Here is a 15045-nt window from a genome sequence, read left to right on the forward strand (position 1 = left end):
GCCATTACCTTCTCCAGGGGATCTTCCCGACCCAGGAATCAAACCCACTCTCCTGCTATGGATTTCTACTAAATCCTACTAAATTCTTCTAAATCCTACTATGGATTTAGTAAAGTTTGTTAGACTAAGATATACAAAATAATCTACCCAAAGCTAATATGTTCTGACATTCTGATATATATAATTACATTCTGATATTCATTAGAAGGTCTCAAAGGAATATATTTTTACTTATTCCTTGAGCATACTTGGAGTTTTTAAGAACACTATTACCATGGTGCCCCCAGTATATCTTCCTTATAATTCCTACAACAAATCATGAATATGACACATTTCATAAATTGACATTATCCCATCAGAGTATCCCTCAACTTGTGTAAGTCCTTTAATTATGCATTTTGATTATTTTGTAGGCTTTACTGAAATACAGTGATTTTTAGACTGTTTCCTGATTCTTCCTTCAGGGCTAATGCAAATACACACCCATCCAGAACAGAAATTTTTACCCATTTTATATATTCAGGTTTTATCTAAGCTTTTATTTAGGGGTAAGGAGGTGTTTGTTACCTGGGGGGGAAAAAAGAATCCTGAAATGTTTGCTGTAAGCTGTGTCCTTTGAAGGAATAATATATTTTTAGTTTTTCTTCGGATTTTCACCAATTTCTAATGGGTTAAGTCTTATTCCCTGTTTCAAAACTGGGTTTTTAAAGATGAAATAATCCCATTGCTGTATTGTTATCTTCTTAACATTATTAATGAGGTTGAACAGTTAGGGAATGTTTTGTTCATGTTGGAGTCACCCTCATTAATTTACATTCATTGTATGCTTCTCTGTGTAAAACTGCCTGTCCTTTTTTCTGGTTGCATCTCACAGCTGTTTCCATTTGATATTTTTGATATCCCAAGTAAATATGTTTGAAGTGATTTTCCTGGTAAACCATATCTCTGTCAGGAAGCATTGATATGTTGAAAGGAACTTCAGATCTTCCAAATTGCCAATAACTATAACTTTTTTGAGAGTGGCAGGCTAGTGGAAAAGTACCTTTAATTTATGCCAATAGCTTATTAAAAAACTGAATTCTCCCCATTTTACACTTTAAAATCATTACCAACAACACAGTTCGTAAACACGATTCATTAGGCTTTAATTGGTTCAGTTGAATGTTTTGATTTGCAGATGCTGAAATTTAAGGAGAAATGATAATTTTAAAAATTCTTTACAAATCTGTTTTTACTATACAGTAGCAGTTAAGAGCCCTGGCTGATTGTCAGATGCATTGAGATTTGAACTCTGGTTTTACCACTTACTACATTTGTGACTTTGAACTAATTTATTAAACCTTCCATTTTCTCTTCTGGAAAATGGGGATAATAGTTCCTATTTCAGATTTGTAAAGGTTAAATGATATGATAGTAGCTAATATTTAATGGATGTTAGTCTCTACCAGATTCCTAAATGCTTAATATATGTGTATTATTTTAATCTTAGGATAAATACCTAAGTTATATATTATCTCATGTTATAGTTGAGGAAGCTAAAGCACAGAGAAGTTAAGTATTTTGCCTCTGACATATCTATCTCAGAACAGTGCCTGGCATATAGGTAGCATTTACTGTATTAGCTTTTTTTGTTGAAATGAGTGGTTATTATGAAGTTTCCAAATGTATTATATTTTTAAGTAACTGACCTCTGACATAACATTCAAAGGATCCTCTGTGGCGCTTTTTCTTTCCTCTTGTCTCCATAGCTCTTGGTGCTGGACAGGCATCTTTGTTTGGGAACAACCAACCTAAGCTCGGAGGGCCCCTTGGTACAGGAGCCTTTGGGGCCCCTGGATTTAATACAACGACAGCCACTTTGGGCTTTGGAGCCCCCCAGGCCCCAGTAGGTAAGTGTCAGTCACTTTAGAAGGTTTTTGCTAATACTTAACTTGCTGACTTGAATTTCCATGCTACCCTATTCCGTCCTTCCTTAAGCTGTACGTACATACAAGTCATTAAACAATCATGTAATGTGGAAGGACTTAACAGTAGATCCTGGTTTTGCCCGCTTCCTCACTTCTAGTCTTACGCCCCCAAAGAAACCACTTTTGTTGCAGCTTTTAATTGATCTGGTGTATAAATAAGTTCATATCTGTAAGTGATGTGTTTATATTGCTATATTTTGCTTAAGTCTACATGTATTTAACTTGTTAATGATAGATGAGAATGTAACTCACTGATCCACCTCTGTTCTTTATTCACTTCTCCCAGTATATCTATGTGTACTGAGTTCCTGAAGTTTTATCTATTAAAGTTTTTCATATTTCATTCATTTGAATATCCCTTCCCAGTTTTTGTGATGTCTGCCTGCCACTTTATTATTATTTCTAACTTAAAATTAACTTACTTTGTGAGTTACAGATCTTGTTTTTTTTTTTTTAATTGTTCATTTCCTTTTGTTTCTTTATTTTTTTATTTTCTTGGCCACACAGTGTAGCATGTGGGATCTTAGTTCCCTGACTAAGGGATGTAGCATGTGGGATCTTATGCATCCCTTGCATTGGAACCTCAGAGTCTTAACCACTAGACCATTAGGGAAGTCCCTTAAATACCTTATTTTAAAGAAAATTATGTTTTACCAAAAATAAGAAACTGATATCACCTGGCAGATATGGAGTAACTGAGATGGATGAAGGAGAGGTATAATCCTCATGTTTCACATTTTGAGAAGCCTTTGCAAATTTAAGCTATGTCCTTACATACTTTTCTTACTCTGTCAACTAGGAGATAGTATTTCTTGAGTCTCCATGATCAAGTAAGGCTAATAGTACCCTTCCTTACCCTTCTTTTTCTCTCATTTCTTTGCCCTTTTTATATTTTTGTAATAATAAAGTACTTTCTCCTAATACTTCCTGTCTTCTTTTCTTTGGGGAAAGAATAAAAGTTGTAAAGGAACACAGCATTTTATTATAACTATGAAAACATTGCTTCTTAGCCACATAAGTTGTTCTCATACAGCTATTTCTTTCTCCTGGAACTTCTAATTTTTTTTTTTCCTTGCGTTACTCACCCATATCACCTTACATTAGTCCAAATTCTTAAGGGTGGTACCAGAATTCTTTTACCTCATTCTTTAATCTCTCTGTTCTGTAGCAATATGAACTCTGTTTACTACCTAGGCCTTCAGCATTGCTCTGGGATATTCCCTTCACGTCTGCTCACTGGAAACTGATATGTCTTGGATATAGGTTTTTTCTCTTTATTTCCTAAATTTTCTGGAATGTATCTTCAAGTTAAAGTTATATGAAAGATAAACTTTGACTGCTTACAGTTCTGAAAACATCTTCATTTGTTCCATACACTTATTATGAAACTGGTGTGAAAGTAATTCACCCTCAGAATTTTGACTGTATTTCTTGCGTTAACCGTTATTGGTAAGTTTCATGCCTTTCTGAAACTTGTTCCCCCACCCCCACAAACGTTTAGGATTGTCTCTTCTGAAATTTCTGTGATTTGCTTATACCTTTTCCTTTTTTTTTTTTGGCCACACTGTGAGTCTTGTGGCATCTTAGTTCCCCAACCAGGTTTCACACATGGGCCCCAGTAGTGAGGGTGCCGAGTCCTAACCACTGGACTGCCGGAGAATTCACAGACCTTTTCTGTCCTAATGTTTGATTTTTTTTTAACTCTTGTTTCTACTTTCTACAAGGTTTTTTATTGTCTTCTGAATCATCTTTTTGGATTTTTATTGTTTTCCTCATTCTCTGAAAGTTCCTTCTTTTAAGCATCCTGTTCTTAGATGCAGTTTTTCATTAAAACTCTGATTAGGAGGATGACAGGATAGAGTAGTTGTTTTGTATATATACTTTGTATTGATTATTTTTTCACAGTCTCACTTTCTCAAATGTAGTAGTCTTAAATCACTAGGCTTTCTGGGATTAAGGCAGAAAGTCCCCATTTTGACTATTATCCAAGATACAGTTTACTTTCTTTTTCTTTATCACTGTCTCCACTTCTTTCCTTAGACATTTGTTATGTTTTCTCATCTGTTCATTTACACCTTCCTGTTCTTTGTCATTATGTGTTATGTAGATAACTTACTTTGTTTTAACCATAGATTTTAATTAGGTCTGTGAAGGTACTAGAGGTTAATTAGAACTCTTAATTTCTGTGTGAAAAATTAAAGTCAGTTTTATCATTAAAAGATATTTAAGTTTTATTTCTTTTCCTTAGTTTTTATTTCAGTAAGTGGTAGCACAAATATCATAACCTGCTATTTTTACTTTGATAGCTTTTGATTGGTCTTTTAATAATCCATCTTTTCCCAAAGCCAGTTAAAAGTTCCTGACATGAATTTGATATTGTAGTTCCATATAGTAGTGTTACGGCCCATTTAAATGTAGGTATATTGATTTAGAATGCATATCTTTTGCATCACAGGATATGAAAGGTGCTTTAGAGCTTGTTGGAGTCTCTTACTTAAAAGCCTCAGCTGTGGTGGCTTCTTTACATGTCAGGCCAGTACATTGTTCAGGTTGTTTAGAAACCAAAACCTGCCTTTTTAGAGTTTCAACTCAGTGGTTCTACTTTTAGAGTGGGAAATGGAAATCCCATGGACAGAGGAGCCTAGAGGGGTTCTACTTTGACCTCCTAAACCCAAGCAAGATCAGTCTCCTACAGTTTCTTTGTGGTAACCCTATTGCCTTTCTTTCAATTAAAGTATCAATTTCTTCTGTTCTCAGAAAACTTGATTTTTAATCCTTCTATCTCTTTAATCATTTGATCATGATGTGGTTTTTCAGCATGTTTTCAACTTTTATGACCAGAACTGACTATTAACACCAATCAGTGTGGCTTCACTAATGCTTATGTTTGCTTGTTCTCTTATTCTTGCTAACTAATCAGCTCTTTACCCCACTCCAGTACTCTTGCCTGGAAAATCCCATGGATGGAGGAGCCTGGTGGGCTGCAATCCACGGGGTTGCTAAAGAGTCAGACACGACTGAGCGACTTCACTTTCACTTTTCACTTTCATGCACTGGAGAAGGAAATGGCAACCTACTCCAGTGTTCTTGCCTGGAGAATCCCAGGGACTGGAGAGCCTGGTGGGCTGATATCTATGGGGTCGCACAGAGTCGGACATGACTGAAGCGACTTAGCAGCAGCAATCAGCTCTTTTCTGTATTTGAAATAATCTAGTTAACATAGAGTGGATTTTATATTTAAACATACAGAAATAAAGATATCCTTGCACACATTCCTAATTATGTTTGGATTAGTTGAGGAAGTTTTTATTTGAGCATGCCCAGGAAAGGTGACCTATACTTATTAAATGCTGGTCCTGATCAGTGGCTTTTTTTTATTTTAATACATAATTGATTGTCAGGTGACAAACTGATTAGTGAATATTAGAGTTCTTTAATAAATAAAAGTATTCAGGCTTTCTTCAGTCTCGTATAGTCCACAGAAAAACATCATGTTATTGTGCGGCCCTGTGTATCAAAAGCTACTTCCTATATATTTTTCTCAGCAGTAGTCTGAAATTAGATTTAGGAACTTTCTGAGCACAGACAATTTATGATCTTCAAATTGACATCTCCCCTGGGTTTTGCACTCCTGAGCAAATTTGTACTCTATCTTTATACATCAACATACAGTGTTTTAGTATTGAGTGAATACATGCAGTTTTAAGAAAGCTCAATTTGACTAAGGTGGATCTACCTCGTTTTCATTAATTTTAATTTTCTGTTCTAGGTTTGTTGTTGGTGCTACTCTTGTCTTTCTCCCCTGTTTTAAATTTTTCAAAATCTTTTTGTTTATGGTACCCCCTTTATATTAATTACTTTATCATATTTGGGGTTTAGCCTTATTTTAAATGTTTATAAAGAAAAAAGTATTTTATTTCTAAAAGTGAAATCACTGTGATTTTATTTTTTATCAGTATTTGGTTTTGAAATATTTATCTTGCAAAGAAGTTCCTTGATCAGTCAAGGTGCAGTGCACATAGTTGTGGGACTACTTGTTGCTGGTTTCTTTTTACTGTGTACAATTGTAGATCATTGTTCCTGTCTCTCATAAGGATGAAATACAGCCATTTTCACTTTTGTTTGCTACCTTTCTTCCTCTTTGTTCTCAGTGTACTTAATATTTTTTATTCTGGAATTTTTTACTTATTGAATCAAAGATACCTTATTTCCACATTGCCATTTTTAATATCTAGTTAATCCATCATGTTGATGAAACATGATTTTTGCAAGTGTTAACTTAATGTCGGACATAGATTGTTTCCAAGTCTTGACTATTGCAGATAATGTTCAGTGAACACTTGCAAACATTTCTTTATTTTCTTTCTAGTTTAATTCAGTCTTTGGGTTAAATTTCCATGATTGAAATTATTAGGTTAAAAAATATAAAAACAGTACTTGCTCTGTGTACTGTCATTGTTTCTTTTAGACCAATTAAACCAGTTTGCAGTGTTTCTGAAAGTCATACTGTATCCCTTTTTATACAGCTGAGCCATTGATAATGAAGTGGATATAAAATGTCTTCAAGGTTGTTGTGGTTTACATTTCTTTGATTATTAGCAATAATGAATACTTCAGTAAAATTTTATGTGTGTTGTCTCTTGTGAAATGCTCCCCATATCTTTGATCTTTTAGATTGTTTAATTTTCTTCACAGTTTGCTCCTCTGCTCTCTACCAGTAATGCTACTGAGTGAGTCTGAACATTTTGAAGGAAGCCTTGAGTTCTCTTGATTTAAGGCACTGGATCCTTGGACTGACGTGTCTTGCCTTTTCTTTCCTTTTTTACAAAGCTTTGACAGATCCAAACGCTTCCGCTGCCCAGCAGGCTGTTCTCCAACAGCACATTAATAGTCTGACATACTCACCTTTCGGAGACTCTCCTCTCTTCCGGAATCCCATGTCAGACCCTAAGAAGAAAGAAGAGGTAAATTTAAGGAAGTTTCAATAAAATTAGTTCTCAGAGTAGGAAAACTTAGGTGTAATTTTTTTTTTTAACTTAATTTTGATTGGAGGACAATTGCTTTACAATCTTGTGTTGGTTTTGTAATTAAGTTTTTAAGACATGTTATTTATGCTTTTCAGTAGGCCAGGGGTACAAAAAAGCTAAATTATTTTTGTATCTGGAAGGCAGCATGATGGTGAAAATGAGTGTTAGACTGAGGTGAAGGCTGAAACTTTTTAAGGCTGAGCCCTGAAATAAATCAGATATTATACGCTTATAGTTGAGCAAACTAAGGTTCTTGGAGGCTGATTTCTCTAGCATCATAATGTCTTTCTTTTTTTTTAATGTCTTAAATGGCAAATCAAAATTTTTTTCTCCTGATTTCTACATAGCATTGTCTTAGTCTCGTAGGCTTTTGAAATGATCTGCTCACTGTGGTGTAGCATTAAAAATAGTCTTTGGTCCATTTAATCCTTATTTTACCACTTACAGTCTGTGAGATGTTGGGGATCTCTTTTTGCCTCTCTGAATTTTATCTGTAAAATGGCAATAGTAATTCTATTCAGTGTTGAGAATTAAAATAAGTTGCTCAGTATACAGTTATTATTTAGTCATTTATGTCTGACTAGTCATTGTGTTGAGCACTGAGGGTACCTAATGAAAATAAAAAAGAATATTTTCTCTAAGAGCTTGCTATCTAGTGAGGACGATCAGACTTGTACATTATTAAATTTACCCAGCTTTAGTTTAGTATATGCAGTAATAGAGTACATCAGCTGATGAATGGATAAACACAGTGTTGTATATCTATATGATGGAATATCATTTCAGCCATAAAATGGAATGAACTAACAATACATGCTACAGTGTGAATGAATCTTGAAAACAATGCTAAGTTAAGCGAAACATAAAGACAATGATTCCATTTATAAAAAAAGTCTAGAATACACAGATCCATAGAGACAGTAGATTTATGCTTGCCAAGAGATAAAGAGAGGCATTAGGAGGCACAGGGTTTCTTTAAGTTAATGTCTATATATTTTTCAGTGATTTATATTGCATAAAAGTTGTTTATGGCTGTGTCTCAGTTTTTCTTGATTTTTTATTTAATTAAATAAATAATAAAAAACTTAATAAAATAAGCTTAGAATTTTGATGTTATATTTTCTTAAAATGAACATAAATATTGTCATCTTTGTTTTAGAAAGCAAAACAATTGCAGGCTTTTCTCTTTTGTAAGATGAAGAGAAATGCACAAGGTATATTAATATGTTCTGTTAAGACATTTTGATTTGTGAAGCACTTCAAATGGAATGTCTCAATTATGTTTTGAAACAAGTCAGACAGACCCATTTGAAATGGGGCTGGTGAGATGAATGAACATCAGTTGTAGAGAAATAAAGGCAGTTTAATTAGCAGGCCCACATTCATACAAAGTTGGGTGAGAAATCCTTGTGTTCTGGGAGCTGAGACTCCAAAAGGTATCTAGCTGGTGAATGGCAGAGATGAGATGTGAAAGCTAGTCTTCTGGTTTTTAGGGCCAGTACCATACTTGAGTTAAACTAGAGCTATCCTTGATTTTTTTTTGTTTTTCAGAGATTGAAACCAACAAATCCAGCAGCCCAGAAGGCTCTCACTACACCTACTCATTATAAACTGACACCCCGCCCTGCCACCAGAGTCCGACCAAAGGCTTTACAAACAACAGGCACAGCCAAGTCACATCTTTTTGATGGACTGGATGACGATGAACCATCCTTAGCCAATGGAGCATTCATGCCCAAGTGAGTTTATCTGTTTTACATATGATAGTGTATATGTTTCCATGCTACTCTTTCCATTCAAGAATATACTATTTTTTCACAACTCAAATTGGCCAAACTAGTTAAGAAAAAACCTCTCTCTTTCTGTATTTTATATATATGTATAATATATACACGTACGCACACACACATTTGTTTGAATTCTCATAATACAGATATTAAATAATAATCATTAAACGGAACACAGGAAAGTATATAGAAGAGTTGGTAAATATTGAAAATTATAAAGTATACACACATGCCTTATTAGAGTTTTGGTATATATACACAGGGGTAAAAACAAGAAAAATGCATACCAAAGTATTAACAATAGTTACCATTTGGAGATGTAATTTTAGAGCATTTCATTTCAAAGTTTATTTTTCTAGAAGTAATGTACACACATATATGCACACACACACACACAGGCTTTTTTCAAACACCAAGTACTTTTCTAATCATAAAGCTTTTTTTTTTTTTTTAAGGCTTTGAGGGTAAAATGAGAGTTCATCTCTTGTAGTTCTTTGTCTATGAGTGTTAATAGAGTATGAAAAATTATCACTCCTTTTTGTCCTCATAAGAGTATAGTGGACTGCTGCTTAAGAAGAAACAGAAAGCTCAATTTTATACATTTCTTACAATATCATTGGATTATTTCCTGTTTATGTCCCCAGCATTTAACACATTGTTTGGTATAGAGTAGATAAAAAGGGCTTAGGTTCACCTTATTTAGTCCAGTCATCAGATCAGCAACTTTCAGGGCAGTATCACCAGGTCTTGTAATCTACAAGTATGATAAACAAATAGAAGGAATTGGAGTGGAAAGGCAGACATTTCAGACGTACACGGTTCACCCATCACGTCTCCTTGATTTACTTCTCTAGTTTTGTTGTTGTTGTTCAGTTGCTCAGTCGTGTCCTACCCTTTGTGACCCCATGGACTGCAGCACACTAGGCTTCCCTGTTCTTTACCATCTCCCAGAACTTGCTCAAACTCCTGTCCATTGAGTCGGTGATGCCATCCAACCATCTCCTCCTCAGTCATATCCTTCTCCTCCTGCCTTTTGTCTTTCCCAGCATCAGGGTCTTTTCCAATGAGTTGGCTTTTTGCTTCAGGTGGTCAAAGTATTGGAGCTTCAGCTTCAGTATCAGTCCTGCAGTGAATATTCAGGACTGATCTCCTTGCAGTCCAGGGGACTCTCTGAAGTCTTTTCCAACACCACGGTTCGAAAGCATCAATTTTTCTGTGCTCAGCCTTCTTTATGGTACAGCTTTCACATCTGTACATAACTATTGGAAAAACCATAACTTTGACTATACGGACTTTTGTCTGGAAAGTAATGTTTCTGCTTTTTAATATGCTGTCTAGGTTTGTCATAGCTTTTCTTCCAAGGAGCAAGAGTCTTTTAATTTCACGGCTACAGTCATGTTTCTAGTTTTACTCCTACTTAACTAGTTGCTCCTCCTGTCTCCCTTGCTGGTTCTTCCCTCTTCTTCCTGATTCCTAGGCTCAACTCTTGATCTCATTATCTTTATTCACTTCCAAAGTGATTTAATATCTATAGTCTAATTCTCAAACATTTATCTCCAGCCTGGACATCTCCCAAACTCTGGGGAGTCTTATATCCAATATCCAGCCATACTCGACATCTCCACTTATATTTATATCCAAATTAATGTGTCCAAAATTGAACAAACTCCTGATCATCTCCTTCAAAGCTGTTCCACCCAAAGCCTTTCCTGTTGCATCTAATTGCATTTTTGTCACTCTAGTTGCTCAGGCCAAAGTTTTTGGAATCATCATTGACTTTTATCATACTCCTAATATCTAAGCCTTTAGCACATCTTTGTTCTACCCTTAAAAATTATCAAGTATCTGACCAATTCATACCATATTCACTGCCACTAATTACCTTAATCCAGGGCACCATCATCTCTTGATTGAATATTACAATATTCTCCTAACTAATCTTTCTGCTTTTATCCTTGTTTCTTTGCATTCTGTTCTGAAATACAGTTAATAGTGATTCTTTTAAAGTGTAAGTCAGACCACGTCAGTCTTCTGTCCAAAACTCAGAAGTGGTTCATACTTCAACATATAAAAGCCAAGTTGCTTATAGTGGCATATAAGGGCCTCTAAGAACTGACCTTCCATTACTTCTGTAAGCACATCTACTACTGTCTTCACTGTTTCAGTTCAGTTTGGTTCAGTTGCTCAGTCATGTCTCACTCTGTCCATCACCAACTTCCGGAGCCTTCTCAAACTCATGTCCATCACGTCAGTGATACCATCCAACCATCTCATCCTCTGTCATCCCCTTCTCCTCCCGCCTTCAGTCTTTCCCAGAATCAAGGTCTTTTCCAATGAGTCATCGGTTCTTTGCATCAGGTGGCCAAAGTATTGGATTTTCAGCTTCAGCATCATTCCTTCCAAAGAAATCCCAGGGCTGATCTCCTTCAGAATGGACTCGTTGGATCTCCTTGCAGTCCAAGGGACTCTCAAGAGTCTTCTCCAACACCACAGTTCAAAAGTATCAATTCTTTGGTTCTCAGCTTTCTTCACAGTCCAACTCTCACATCCATACATGACTGCTGGAAAAACCGTAGCCTTGACTAGACGGACCTTTGTTGGCAAAGTAATGTCTCTGCTTTTTAATATGCTGTCTAGTTTGGTCATAATTTTCCTTCCAAGGAGTAAGTGTCTTTTAATTTCATGGCTGCAGTCACCATCTGCAGTGATTTTGGAGCCCAAAAAAATAAAGTCTGCCACTCTTTCCACTGTTTCCCCATCTATTTGCTTTATTTTATTTATTTTATTTTTTATTTACTCTAGGAGGTGGGTCATAGAGGATCTTGCTTTGATTTAAGTCATTGAGTGTTCCGCCTATGTTTTCCTCTAAGAGTTTTATAGTTTCTGATCTTACTTCAGGTCTTTAATCCATTTTGAGTTTATCTTTGTGTATGGTGTTAAGAAGTGTTCTAATTTCATTATTTTACATGTAGCTGTCCAGTTTTCCCAGTACTACTTATTAAAGAGGCTCTCTTTGCCCAATTGTTTATTCTTGCCTCCTTTGTCAAAAATAAGGTACCCATAGATGCATGGGTTTATTTCTGGGCTTTCTATCTTGTTCCATTGGTCTATGTTTCTGTTTTTGTGCCAGCACCATATTGTCTTGATGACTGTAGCTTTGTAGTATAATCTGTAGTCAGGAAGGTTGATTCCTCCAGCTCCATTCTTCTTTCTTAAGACTGCTTTGGCTATTTGGGGTCTTTTGTGTTTCTGTATGAATTGTGAAATTTTTTGTTCTAGTTATGTGAAAAATGTAGATGGCAGAGAATTCTGATGGCCAGCACTAGAACTGAACTTGGTTTGCTCTGCAAGATGAATTTGATAGCTTGACAAGTGTGAGAACCCTACTGGTGTCGTGTCTTGCCTTTACGTCATAGTCAGAGAAAAGTTTCTATAGAACAAGCCATTAATATTTTTTATTCTGAATGACAGATTTAGAAATATTCTTTAATACCTCTGTTCATTCCTTTATTCAGCAGACATTTATCACAAACTACTACATGCAAGTGTGATGGGCTCTGGGGATCCAGCTGTGAACCAGACACATTCCTCTGTCACAGTCTGTGGGAGAAGAGATGCTGACAAAGAATAATCCCAAGTGAGACAGGTTACAGAAGGAAGTAGAGCTTGCCACTGTGAGAGAGACCAGTAGAGAATAGTGAAGGAAAGCTTGTCTGAGGATGTGTTGTTTAAACTGAAGACGGATTGGGAGAACTGTCAGGCAGGGGGAGTGTTTTGATATGTTTATGGTTTTAAATACACATATTATTTTCAAACAGAATTTTATTTTCCAGCTTTCTTGTCAGTGTTTGAAACATGACCTGACCGAATGGTATTCTGTTTATTATTTACTAAGCTAGCCCCCATCATCCTCTCACATTTGCCTGGCACTGTTTTTATGTTCCATATTTAAGTTCCTTGCCTTCTAGTCATGTGTTCTTCATGTGAAGCATTTAATTAAACCATCTTCTTCACTCTCCCCACCTCCCTCACCCCTGTTTGTTGCGTTTCTATCCGTTGCAGCTGTTATTTTCTGTGCTGATGAGGTTGTTTTTTCTTTGGCCAACAGGAACCCTTTCATGTTGGCTCCTAATTCCTTTCCAAAGTTCCTGACAGTGTTCAGTAACTTGCTTGTAGGATTCACTGTGTAAAATTTTGTCCAGGATTTTTTTGTTTTGTTTTTTGCCTTCGGTGTTTCTGATTTAGATTGGCTTGGGTGTGCTCCTTTCTTAAAGTTTTCTTACCCAGTTTTGGTATAAAAGTTATGCTGACCTCACAAACAAATTGGATCATTTCCTCCTTTCTGGGAGGCTTGGTGTAAGATAGGCTTCTCCTCTCCCCCATTAAATGTTGGATACTGGTGAAGATACTGTTTGCAGTAAGCTGTTTCATTTTAATTGTTGACTTTAAAGTTATAGAACTTAAGCTTTTTCATTTTTTGTGTCACTTTTGATGAGTTATGTTCTTATAATATTCATTTCAGCTCATTAAAATTGCAAACTTATTGGCATAAAGTTGTTTAAAAATACCCTTACCGTCTTTTTTATTTTAGTGGAATCTGTAGGAATGTCTCTGTTCATTCCGTGACATGGTGGTGGTTTGTGCCTTCTCATTGTAGCAGTGTGGTTAGGGATCTGCCAGTTTCCCATTGTTTCAAAGAACTAACCTTCTGGCATTACTGATGCTCTCTAGTCTGTGTTCCTTTTTCATTAATTTTAATTATCATATTTTCACTAATGTTTAATTTTATTTTTAATCCCCCCCTTTTATTGGTATATGTTTTCTGTCCTTTGTTTAAATCAATGCTCACTTTTTATTTTTAATTTTGCTCCTTTCCAAATACATGCTTTAGAGATGTAAGTTTCCCTTTTATTAATAGTTCAGCTGTATTTATACTCTATAAGTTTTGATATGAAGTACTCTTAACATTCAGATAATAATTATATGATAAATGCTTTCTGATTTTCATAGAGTTTTTTGAGTCTTGGGTTATTCAAGAGTATAAATTCTTAACATGGAGATTTTTCTGATCTTTTTTATTGTTTTACTTACTAATTTTTACTGTGGTAAGATATACATGAAAATGGTTTAAATGGTAAAATATGTGTTCTGTCAAGTACAATTCAGTGATGTTAAGTATATTAATAATATTGTATAACTACCACCACTGGTATTTCCAGAACTTTCTGCCATGCAATAATTCTCTATTTTATTCTTCCTCCAGTCCCTTTTAACCTCTATATTACTTGCTATCTGTAAGAATTTGCCTATTTTAGATACTACATGTGCAGGGAATCATGCAGAATTTATTCTTTTGTGTTTGGATTATTTTACTTGGCATAATGTTTTAAAGATTCTTTACTTTTTTCTTAAGTTGTAGCATGTATCAGAACTTCATTCTTTTTTTAAGGCTGAACAAAATTCCATCATATGATTATCCCACATTGTGTTTATCCATTCCATCTATTGATGGACATTTGGGTTGTTTCCACCTTTTAGCTGTGTGAATAGTGCTCCTGTGAATGTTGATGTACGAGTAAAGAGTCCCTGGTTTCAGTTCTTTTGGGTATATACCTAGGACTGAAATTGTTCGGTCGTACATTAATTCTGTACTTAACCCCCCCCCTTTTTAATATAATTTATTTATTTATTGGCTGTACTGAGTCTTCATTGCTGTGAGCAGGGTTTCTCTAGTTGGGGAGATGGGGGCCACCCTCTAGTTGTGGTACTCAGGCTTCTTAATGCGGTGGCTTCTCTTGTTGCAGACCATAGGCTCTAGTGTTTTCGGGCTTTAGTAGTTGTGGTGCACAGGCTTAATTGCTCTGTGGCATGTGGCATCTTCCCCGACTGGTGATTGAACCCATGTCCCTTGCATTGCAAAGCAGATTCTTAACCACTGGACCACCAGGGAAGTCCCTGTACTTAACCCTGCCAAACTGTTTCCCACAGCAGCTGCAGCATTTTACATTACCTCCAGCAATGCACATTGTTTTCATTTTCTCCGTACCCTTGTCACCACTTGTTTTCTGGTTTGTCTATCAGTTTACAACAGTCATCCTGGTGGGGGTGAAGTGGTACCTCATCCTTGTAATTTGCATCCCCTTTATGATGTTGCATAACTTATGTGCTTATTGGCTATTTATCTTTTTTGAAGAAAACTGACAGTAATGAGTTCAAGGATGCTGATATTGATCTTAAGAGATTTTTTTAATGACAGGTGCTTAC

General features: G+C 35.7%; 1 protein-coding gene across 4 annotated transcripts in view; it reads left to right on the plus strand.

Moving 5' to 3' along the window:
• The window catches only part of NUP98 (nucleoporin 98kDa), an 87398-nt gene that overhangs the window by 33688 nt on the left and 38665 nt on the right, over positions 1-15045 (plus strand). For all 4 annotated transcript variants that reach the window (XM_010849451.1, XM_010849454.1, XM_010849453.1 and 1 more), the window contains exons 12-14: positions 1749-1889; positions 6798-6931; positions 8546-8733. In XM_010849451.1, coding sequence (XP_010847753.1) covers positions 1749-1889; positions 6798-6931; positions 8546-8733 — 463 coding nt within the window. The remainder of the gene's footprint in view (positions 1-1748; positions 1890-6797; positions 6932-8545; positions 8734-15045) is intronic.

Source organism: Bison bison, unplaced genomic scaffold (assembly GCF_000754665.1).
Source record: "Bison bison bison isolate TAMUID 2011002044 unplaced genomic scaffold, Bison_UMD1.0 scf7180017864284, whole genome shotgun sequence".
Lineage (NCBI taxonomy): Eukaryota > Metazoa > Chordata > Mammalia > Artiodactyla > Bovidae > Bison > Bison bison.